Consider the following 12,259-nt stretch of genomic DNA (forward strand, 5'->3'; position numbering starts at 1 on the left):
GTTGAATGGAGTACCTCCTTTTTTCGAAGTAAGTAAAAAAGTGTTGCTATGAAAATAAATTGCAATCTTTATTAGCTTTATACCTATCTGAAAACAAATGTACGAGTCAAAATAAAATTAACAGATCTCGGTTATTCTTAAATATCTATTTTAAACGATATAAGTATTACAAAATATCACTTCAAGTCAAGAATCAAAAACGTGACACGAAAAAAACATTTTTTTTATAATAGATTAGAAATTTCTAACGTAATTTCTTGTAAGCTTTACAATAGTTGAATGAGTAATGGTAAGCGGAATTAAATTTCATCTTATAAAGTTTCGCCTTACAAATTGCAATTGTACAATCATATCTGCATCAAGTACTATGTGTTGATTATTAATTTATTAACAATAGTGACTTGAACCCAGGTTCATAGAGGCCATCCAAGCGCGTAATGGTTGTTTATTTCAGTCAAGTGAGGTGTTCAGTCATAGGTACACTTGTAGCGCAATTGTGTGCCGTATAGTATTCGTTTAGACAGTCCGTTTTGCCTTTGCAATGGAAAATATATTTTTTATTACACTTATAATAATATTACTATGGTTATTGATATGTAAGAATTTAAAACGTTTGATTTCAAAATATATACGTATAGTGGTTTCCTGGTGTCGTAAACGCATGAGTACGGAGGATTCGAAATTGGTATGTTATAGCTATTCCTAAAGCCTATGTTATTTATTTTTAATAGACTTTGTTTAGTATAAGTTACCGTTATAAATTAACGAGAATAATATACATGTGTAATGAGTGTACAGTATGTATCCTATTTTATTTGTAGCTCTATTCGAATTTATTTATCATTTCATTGTATCAGAAGAAATAACAGACTGCTAAATTTGGTGAATTACAAAAAAGCAATCAAAATACGAGCGTGATTAAAAGACAAATATTCACGTACTTACACATAATAACAAAAGTACTTTCTTATTCGTAATACTAGAAATAGTAGGATAAAACGACATACATATTCCTTAGATTTTTATTGCTAATATTATTTATCTCACTCACTCGAACTCACTAGAGACTAGTGTTGGTTAGTACTTTTATAATCACATTTAATTAGAAGTGAGATATAGGTATTTATTTATTTCAATTATGTTGTACCTACTTAACATCGTGTTGTGTTGACATTCGGTTCCTACTCTCGGTTGTTATTCTCTGTGGTTAGTGTTATTACATTATAGTTTTTACTTATCTGTTGTATAAACTTAAGCTCTTTTAACATTTTTATTTTTTTCGACTGAGGCATAGTCAATCATGATACATAAAAATCATTGATTAGTGTGAAACTGAACCTATTAGTTGTTCTACATACTTTATTAGCATAATTTGATGTAGGTTCTATATTTGATGCGCGTGAATGTTAATTGAGACTTATTAGCGAATGTAACATCCATGCATAGCTAAGGTAAATTAATTGACGAGGTCAAACAAAATGTTCTGTAATTGCTCTAAATTCATGTTAAATATCTAGCTTATCTAGATATGGTTTAGGTAGTTACCTACGTATGTTGTTATATACGTTATGAATTGATAAATTTAAGAGGTAGACCTGAGAATATATACATAATAAAATATATAAGACCGTGTAATATAATTACTATTACATCAGCCATTTATATAAATTGCTATTGGAACATTTGCGCATTGCATGTACCTAACATTAGGTTTTAAATATCTTAAATAAAAATAGTATATCTTTTACTACTGCTAAGGACAATGTGATAAAAGCTTATGTATATCCTAAGTACTTAAAATTTGTGATGTGTGGATTTTTATTTCCAAAAAAAAAAAAAACTTTCTGGGATTAAAATTTTATAAAATGTATGAACTGTTACGCCTTTACTGTGGGATTACTTGATGGTAGGGTTTTTGTAAGCCCGTCTGGATTGGTCTGCACCCCTCTCATCACTTATTCTACCGGCAAACAGCAATACTTACAAATAGTATTGTTGTGTTCCGGTCTGAGTGAGCTAGTATAACTATAGATGCAATATATAATATCATTTCTTAAGATTGGTGGCTCACCGACGATGTAAGAGTTGGTTATAAATTCGTACAGTGCACTATAAGACTTAACTGTCGCACATAGCCATTGGGCTATGGGTTGTGGAGGCAGTATGCCCACCCTATTTATAAAAGGAGCTGTTTAGCAAAATATCTGTGGTTCGCTTATGTGGAAGTCCTTTTTAAGTAATAGTGATAATTGTTTATATATGATACATTAAGTCTGTCACTATGGTTGAGCGCTAGTGATAACTGATAATACTTTGAAGTTATCGAATCGAAAACAAGATGGTGATAGATACTGTTGTCCAGATTCCTTCGGAAATTATAGAAGCTCAAACATTCAAGACTAATGTACAAAACTATGCCCGATAAAGATTTCAAGATTTTTTGTGTGCATACATATCATCGCCTGGATTTTTTAATAAAATTTACAGTTTGAAAGATCACAGAAAAATATTCACCGTGTTTTCATTTTACCATTTGTTCATGCCTCTTGTAATAATTTTTAGATTTCATATAAATACCAAGAAAATCTTTTATCAAACTTTCACTAAATGTTGTCTGAAAAAATGCTATAAGCGATAAGACCGAACTTGCGTTTGCTGTTCCTCGTATATTTTTACTGTTTGTATCTGATATCGTCTCTTCTTTACATGTAATGTCAAATATTATGCTAAAATTCGATCTGCCATTTGAATTTTTACTCTATTTGTAAGTGAGTATAGTTGTAGTTTCTAATTTGACAGTCAATAAATACTTATCTAAATGTAATGGATTTTGATTTATAATAATTTATTAAGTAACTTATTTTATTCTTTAAATATTTTTTTTATATCAATTCAATATCAACTACTTTTATTATATGTTAAAAGGATAAAATCTAATATTTACTATAGAATATAGGTGGTGGTAGTATATGAAAATGTTTGAATAGTTATTTGATCATTGTTAATGTTAAATAACTACTTATTTCATCACACTAAGCCTTGTTATACCAAAACAAGAATTTTGACATGTATAGAGATTTCTCTTTTATTATTTTACCATAACTGTTAATAGTTAGATCGACAAAATTATGATTAAAAGCTTCGTCTCTACAGATTTTCTTAGTTTAATATCAAAGGAAACGATGGCCTACATTTCCTTTTCTTTTTGTATGTTGTAATCATGTTATTTCCTGCAGTCATTTCGATATTGTTTAATGATGTAAATATTGCAGTGAGAGTACATCAACGGGTATATTCGTACCTAATGCAAACGTATGTACATACGTTGGTTAGGCAATTGATACGTCCGTCCCGGTGTTGAGACCGGGAGTGTTTGGGTTTCTTTTATGTGGTTCACAAGCGAACAGTGAACACTACATACAACACACGCGTATAGCGGCCTGGAGTCGAGCCTCGGGCCTCCTAGTCCCGAGCCGCGCGGCTTACTGTTCGCACGCATGCGTACGCCTTTTATCCTGTTGCACGCACGTACCCAGGAATAATCGTGCACTGGTTAATAATGATAAAACGTTACCAACATATAATAATTTAATCAATCAAATTGTTGGTGTTCATAACATCAAAGAGCTCATATTAAATCAATCAATCAATGTGTAAATGGTCGTGTTTCTTATGAAGAATATAATCAGCTGTTCATCATAGAAATATGCCCTGGACATGCCCGTGGTCCCGTGACCGTCAGCGTCCGCCCGTGGTCAGCACACCAATACAGTTCGTGTCCCAGGTTAGTTTGTTATTGTACATCATATACCGCTTATTTAATAGCATAAATTTGTACTTAACATTAATTTTCTTAGGAGTATATTTAAATATTTTATGTCATTTATAAATTGTTCACATAATTAGTTTAACTTCGACTTAATAATATAATATAAGTAGGTTAAAATTTTTTTAATTATTATTTGTGTTACGTTTGAAATTAATATTTTTCTAGCTTTCACCCAAAACTTCGATTATCATTTACTCGCAATAGTTTATGCTCCAATAAATATAATAGTGCCGATTGTTCTTTTTTGTATTTTTCAAAACCAAAAACATTTATTGAATATATGTTATCCAACTGGAGTGTATATTTGTTCGATGTATTTAATACTCGTAGCCCGACATTCGTCAGGAGATAATCTTGGTCAGGAATAATTCTGTAGATTGTGTATAATGGATTTTGAGTGTCGTATACATGTTAATGATATATACACATAAAATGTTTTGATTTCCCGCTAGGAATGTGTACATATGGATAATGGACTAATCTGTATTTATGTAAGATATTCTTTAAGGGATGATTAGGCCAACGGATTTGAATATCGATGCACTCGCATCCCGAAATATGTAGGTTAAAATAAACCAAGAATGGTTGGAATAAATTAAAAAATCATCATCATTAATCATGGTTTATTCCTTTTTACATCAGTACTCATGTTAATCATTATGTTTTTTGTGCGTTTATTTCAAAATTAAAACGGTTAAAAATTATAAATGTTTTTGGTCGTCGAGGTTTTAAGCATTTTTTATTATAAAATTTTTATTCACAATTTTACATTCCTCATAGAATAAGATGGAGAATATTAATTATACTATTAATGTTTTTGTTGGAGTCCAGCAAACAACTGTTGTTGGCATTTAATTACTTGGCATTATTGTGTCGATTTCATTGTTCCAAGTATCTAGTTTTTATAAGAATAAATAATTATTGTACGATAAACAGATTCTAAATGTTTAAGTGTAGTAGATATATAAAAAAGTATTTACAATGAACAGGTTCATCATCTCATCTTTCATATCATTCAGTTTTTGTTTTTGTTATAATCACACCGCAATTTTTACTGACTTTAATTTTTCCCTGTCTATATAATAAACATACCTAAAATATTTTTGTGTGTGCTATCTGTTCGCACTTTTTTAAACAATAACAGTACAGTAACAGTAACAGCCTGTTAATGTCCCACTGCTGGGCTAAGGCCTCCTCTCCCTTTTTGAGGAGAAGGTTTGGTTTAAACAATAAAAAACATAATATTAAACAGAGACAGTTATAAATAAAATAATATTTTGACTATAAGGAATTTTAGGAAATTATGAGAGGAGACAGTTTTTTCATTATGTAGAGACGCATTAAGGAATGATTTTGATTTTAAGGCATTAAGCACTGCGTGCCTTTAATCTTTAACTTCATGAAATCGACAAAATTAAATGTGATTTTTTTAGGAAAACATGACAAATAAATAAGGCCAGTTACGTCAACGTATAAAAATGGTAATATATAATGGTAACTCATATTATTTATATATTCGCAGAACAGTATTTATTTTTATATTGTTCAATTGTTTATTTCTAATATTAAATTTTTTGCCATATCCCTAATGTATGGAATGGTAATTTAATTTATTTATCTTTGTAAAATAACCTATGGTTTTACTACTGGGTCGTAGAACCTTTTTTTTGTGATGGTCTCCGATGAGAGCGGATCAGCTGCTGTGCACCTCAGTTGTGTGGCGGCGGAGCTCGGGGACGCTCGTTAACGTAGATAGTACAAATTTTACTTCAGGACCGCTTCAAACCTTTTTACAAGTGAATGTTACGTTTACCATTTCTTTTTACTCTAGACGACTATACATTTAATATAAATAAGTTTCATAATTTGTTTATGAATTAAATAATTCGTGAAAATGGAAGCAAAATTTTCGAGTTAATATTTCAGCATATGAAAATGAATAAAAATGCCTTGGAATTGTTTCTGGGGATACGAGTCTCCGCCGCCACTTTGTCGCGTGAGTGGACCATTGCATTTCATAAATCAGGTACATATTAAAGTAAAATATTTATGTTGTATATAGTGTGTGAGTAGTAATCACTAAATGTATTCTCCTAGAGTTGGTGAACCAGTTATTACTTTTCATTCCTATTTTATCGGTATAAAAAACAATAAAATCGAACGATATTTTCTACGCAAAAGCTATGCGTTGAAGTACATTTATTAAATTATATTCGTTTCAGTGGAATTAATATATTTTAAAAATATTCTTTGATAACTATGTTTATACAACGAATAAACGTTAAATCAAAAGGAAAAAAAAAACGTTTTAGGAAAAAATATTATATTGCATTTATAGATTGTTTGTAATGTTATTTTTTGCTATCTATTATAGGTAAATATCTTGTAACTTATAATCTGAACAATTTTTTTATTTATAATAATAATTATATTTATTAAATTATGTTCGTTTCAGTGGAATTAATATATTTTTAAAATATTCTTTGATAACTATGTTTTTCTTTTTTTTATTCTTAATAATAATTATTATTAAACAAGAACAATTGGAATTGTAAATCAACTTTGAACTTACAAAAATTTATAATCATGAACAAGTTATTGAACATTTTTTATCAATAAATGGAAAGATTATGAATCGCATTGTTTGTACACAAAGAATCCCAAAAGAATGTTTCAGCCCTTTTTCTCACGCCAGTATTTCGCTTTAACGAAGACAATGAGATATAATTGATCCTTAGTGACTTATATCGGCGGATATGTTTCTTCAATTGGTCTAAGAATAATTTTCCGATCATCCTTATGATCGTTAAAAAACACATAACACACCGTCGCTTCTATACATTTTTATACCAAAATCAATATTAATACTATCTTGCTTATTATTAATATTAGTACTATTTTTCTTCTTGAATGATTAAAAGTGTTTTTGGAAATTTCTAAGGAATACTATAAATACGAAGGCAAATTTTTGTTTTGTCTGTCTGCGTGTTTGTGTCAGGAGATAATAAAGAGATTAATTTTTGTAATGAGATAAATGCATTTCGTTAACATTGAATGGTAGAATATTTTAGTCCTGAAAACCACAAATTTCCATACTTTTAGAAATTTTTTACGATAAAAAACGAGAAACGATAACACACATTTTCAAATTGTCAAGTCTATGTAAATTGAATACAATTTGAAACAATATTACTCTTGAGAAATGTTGTTTTCTTGAATTAGAAGCAGTAAACGTGCCGCGCTGATATCAATAACAATACTATTATTATATACACATATTCTTATCGCAACATAAATCTTATATTATAAGGTAGTGGTTTCGATAGATGCGGTAAAAATAATTTACATGCGGCTCTATTATTGTCGAGCGTGTTCTACACTTATCATTATACGAATTAAAAATTATCTACTTTAAAATGTAACCTTTAACGGTTTCTATTTTTTTATACATTCTTTAACATCTGAGGAATTAAAAAAAGAGTATTTATCATTGTGTATCTTGTTTGATATCGGTTTCTGTTTATACTTGCAACTAACAAAGGTTATCATCAGGTAAAATTGCAATAACTCGATGAAATTATACAATAACATATTTAATGATGCACATTTAAACCTATTATAACGACTTGACTCTATTTTAATAGATGAAGGTTAAAGTTAAAGTACATACAGCGAATATTTATTATCTTTTGTTATCAAAGTAACATTAGAAAACTCTTCGGAGAAAATAAAGGTGATATTTAGTATTGTTTTGTATGTGTGGCGGCATTAGTTTGCCTTGGCAAGTAGAGTTAACGGTAGAATGCTAATGTGGTGATGTGAGTCCGCGTGCGTTGTCACATGCGTTGGTACACGCAGACCTAAAGTTCCCGAATAGTTGCGTAAGAACCAGTGCAACGCCTACAAGCCCCGGCCGGTGTCGATGGCTCGGCGGGCAAACACTCTTCCAAGTTCAGTGTCACATCACAAACGAATTTGTCATTATTGGATAGATATTTAATATCTTTAAAAATAAGTTACCATTGATGTTTTTAGGTCAAATGTGTCAATTGTTTTTTGGCCTTTATGCAAATTAAAGAGCTCAATGTAAATTAGCACTCATTACTGTTCGTTGTATTTTCTAATAGAGGATTGTACACATACCTACGTACAGCTATAATGTGTTGCGAGTACGTTTTTGCGTTAAAATTAATGTTTGTTCGAGTCGGTGAATGAAGGATGATATAAAGACATGTAGTAAATATAATGTAGTCATTGTATTTGATTATTCGCCTATGTGCTATCCATGCTTATGAGTTAATTAAGATCATATGTACATACATGAGCTGTATGCCTCGACGTTGCGGACAATAGGCCTTTCAACGGGCGGGCGGTGCTTTTGACGTGTCCGAGCAATTAGCTGATACATATGTCCGTAGTCATTGTTCTCTGTTAGACAGGTTATCTCATAAAATATTAAAATTTTAGTACTTTAGTGTAAAATTAAACTGATTTTAGAGAAATCGGTCAATATAAATCAACATAACTGTAAATTATGTCTTTGTTCCGTTTGCAGATAATAGTGTATAAAACTCTATCAAACGTATAATACTTTGTCTTATTGCGTCTACTAGCAACAGGATGCCTGGTTAATTTTTCGCCCAGATGATCGGAATTGCGATTCAACGGGGAAACGCTGCTAACATTTTTGTTATCATTCCTTTTGTAGAACAGGTTATGATTTGTACAGTAGCTATTTTAATTTGTATATACTAAAGTCCTTTATATAAATAATTCTAAATAATTATACTAATAACTTTAAATTCTGCTTTCTTTATCTTTTAACGAATATTGAAACATTTACGTTTTATTATGAACAGTTGTTCTGATAACAATGAATAGTGGGTAGAACGTTTGAACGATGTCGGTATCTTTGAGAACGGATATACGCGATGATTTACGATACATTCCTTAAGAACGGACCTTCCGAGATTCAACGCTGCGCTTGCGCCGTACCGCATACGATGGGAACGAGATTAATCCACATTCGTTTGGTGACTGACAAACCTTTTTGTCACACTACTCAACGATTGTTTGAATTCTTTGAGCCGACCTGCTTAGACGTTTTAGATATGCATTAGTCATCGATTAAATATAAAAGAACGAACAATTGTGACTCAATAGTTTGCCAAAGGTTTAATTGCGCTGTTAGTTATTAATTTGGGTTAAAATTAACTGTGAAAGTTTGCATATTCAAAGACAAAAGAAGTCTTCTTATTAAGGCAATATTGGAAAAATAAAAAATACCATTTAAAGAGTTGTATGTAATTATAGTAGAATAGTAATTTTCAATATAAAGGACCTCGTTGGATATACTTGTAAAAAATGAAACCATACATAGATACCCCCTACGTAGAATGACGCGTTTTAATAGGGTTGTCAATAATTTAAAAGAAAAAAATTTAATATACATTATTAAAAAGTTAACGACTTAAAAATATGAATTTTAAAAGAATTCAGTTAAAACTGGTTCAACATATTATAAATATAAATGAAACACAGTTCCAGAAGTGAATGTACCGATCTCAATAAGTAATTGTTATTGCAACCGGATATTGCACAGTACAGGAACTGCCTAAAGTGTGTTGAGAGCTGACCGGAAGTGGAGTCGAGGGGGTCAGCTCGCAGGTACTTAGCGATGCGTCTAATGAACAGAGCAGGAGCGGCTCTGGGCTTCATTATGAATAATGCGCAATCAGTACTTACTCGTAAATACAAACTACGAGCGTTCAATTACCAGTAGCTGCAGCGATTTGTTCAAAGAAACCGATTATGTTTTTAGAGTGTACTGTAATGAATTAGGTATTAATAATATCAATCATAACATTTAGGTAGGATCTGTGTTATGTAGAGCTATATATATATTATATTGAACTATCAAATTTTAAAAAAACGCACATTTAATTTCCAAAGTAATAAGCTATTTTTAATGCTCGTAACACGTACAAACTGTATTTTTTATTCCGATGACGGTTTACATTACATACTGATATTTTTGAATACATCGCCGTAACTCATCTCGTCATGCAATGTAATTCAGTATAGAATTACTAATATGTATTAGATTTCATCGCTGAAATTTTAACTCCGACCGCAAACATCATGTCTTTGCAAAAAATATCACGCTTCGTGAAACATGCCAGCCAGCTGTCAACCCGCGCTTCGATGTTGAATAAAAAACTTATGTATTACCGACCACTGTACAGTTAAGATTTCTAGAAAATTTGATTTGATTGTAAATAGAATTGACTTCTTAAAAGCTACATAAAATTCGAATTGTTCTTGGCCATTAATCAAAATTGATTTGAATGGAAGTCATAAAATAAAATTTATTCCCTTATTGGTGTATAAACAGGAGACTAAAAATAGCTACGACCACCTGGTGCACTCTGCTTTTAAGTTAAGAGTGCAGTAACATAATTTATGAGACTTAAACTCGACACAATGTAACCGCAAAATAACCCTTGACTATTTTTTCTAGTGAGCAAATTGTACCGCGTGGCGATGTCAAGAGACGCTCTAGCACAAAGAGTTGTTTTACTTTTAAAAGGGGAATATAACACATCGGTACGACCCTCGTGGAAATACGCAAAGAATAAAATATATTCATTACACAATCATGATTTGAAAGTGTAATGTGTGATGTAAACAATAATAGCAACTAATATATTTATAACTTACGCCGTATACTATATTCAACCATAACTAAAATATAAGCTAGATATGGTATTAATCGATTAAATTTATCTATTAGTGGATTATCCGTAACTTTAATAAACACAGTTCAACAATTACCAAGTTGAACAATTGTATGTAAATAATGTAAAAAAACAGACTCAAGCTTTGCCGCGTGGGAGGTCTTACTGGATGTCAATCAGATTTTCTATATGAATTATAGTCGATCGAATTCCCTACGAGATAATACCTTTTTTTAACTATTTTGACAGAGGAATATTCTAACACGCCCATGAAATAAATACATTATAAAATATATAGCTGTATTTGTTGTTTAGATGTATAATCTTCGTTTAAATAGGCAAAGAAACAGTTCGGTATCTTTTACTCCTCTGCTTGTAAAATGATTTTCTTTTATAGTTATCAATAAAAATAATAGGAAACAGAAATATTAACAAATTCCAAATTGCAATAATGATTATGGTCGACCACTAGTCAAGGTCTCGACGAACATTAATAAACGTAAAGATTTTAAGAAGTTCAGTAAGGGAAGTAACCATACTTAAAACAAAGTTACACGTAATTAATTTTCATTAAAGCATTGTACATGCGAATTTTAATGAGACTCATAAGCTCACATTTATCTTTTTTAATAGAACCTAGCGGACCGTTTCGTATAGATTAAAGTATATGATAACAGTTTTACAGCAGTATTTTTCGTTGATTACAAAAGGGCAAAACCCACAGATTACACTGCATAGATAAAAAGTTTAGCAAATTGAAACAGGGTGCTTAAGTAAATTGCGACCGCATGCGATATCGATATATTCCCGCTTGTACCTAATAGATTTTTACAATATTTTAAATTAAAAGGTGTATAATATAATTTTTATATTGTATGTTTTGTCACGTTTTGAATTTAGCTATTAATCTGCTACTATTAAGTAAAACCAGTTTATCGAAATTGGAAACTATTAAGACATTAATCGGTTATGGATAGTTCATTGTTAAATAAAAACCTTATACAATAGTAAAGAGGGACAACATATATAGTGTAATTGAATAGATTGAAATGACATTTGTCTAATAAGTTATCACCACTGGAACTAAAGATAACTACATAAAGTCATTATAGGATACTCCTTAGGGTCTCCTCGATTGGCGGCGGGCGTGACTTATTGACGCGATGACAGCGTAGCTATCGTCAACATTTTCTACTTGCTTCAATCGTTGACACCAATTAACTTGTCACTGCTAAACATAAATGAGCAACCATAACACAATAGCGGGTATAATATAAATAAAACATTTAAAAAACTTTAGTATAAAAGTGTAGTAGTAATTACAATTATTTTGGTATAATAGTATCTATAATACTTTATATATTGAAATAAATATTGAAAAGTTTAGTTTTTTTTTTTTACAGTTCAAAGTTGTGACTGAAGAGGATCGCAGCTTAACCACCAATTAAAAACTCCGGCAGACTTTAAGAATTATTTATTGTGACAAGTCAACAATGTTTACATTAGAGCGCACAGTAAAAATAGTTGAAATAATTAATTTATTAAAAATAAACAACAACAACAGCGCTTATATAGGCATTCCCCTCTCACGATGACCACCACGCGTGCTTGCCACTTTTGGGACCTCCTCCTAGGCGAAAACAAAAGCGATGCATGCGGCCATCTTGCTGGGGGTGTGGTCAAGCGTGTGACG

General features: G+C 30.9%; 1 protein-coding gene across 6 annotated transcripts in view; it reads left to right on the forward strand.

Annotated features, from left to right (window-relative positions):
- Positions 1–454: 454 nt before the first annotated feature.
- Positions 455–12,259, forward strand: part of LOC126781428 (tensin-1) — a 101,222-nt gene continuing 89,417 nt past the window's right edge. For 2 of the 6 annotated variants that reach the window (XM_050506401.1, XM_050506402.1), the window contains exon 1: positions 5,555–5,855. In XM_050506401.1, the coding sequence (XP_050362358.1) occupies positions 5,775–5,855 (81 nt within the window). In that variant the 5' untranslated portion in view covers positions 5,555–5,774. Of the gene's footprint in view, positions 686–3,527; positions 3,785–5,554; positions 5,856–12,259 lie in introns of those variants that run through there. The other 4 variants (XM_050506399.1, XM_050506400.1, XM_050506403.1 and 1 more) reach the window with 4 other exon arrangements.

Source organism: Nymphalis io, chromosome 3 (assembly GCF_905147045.1).
Source record: "Nymphalis io chromosome 3, ilAglIoxx1.1, whole genome shotgun sequence".
Classification (NCBI taxonomy): Eukaryota; Metazoa; Arthropoda; class Insecta; order Lepidoptera; family Nymphalidae; genus Nymphalis; species Nymphalis io.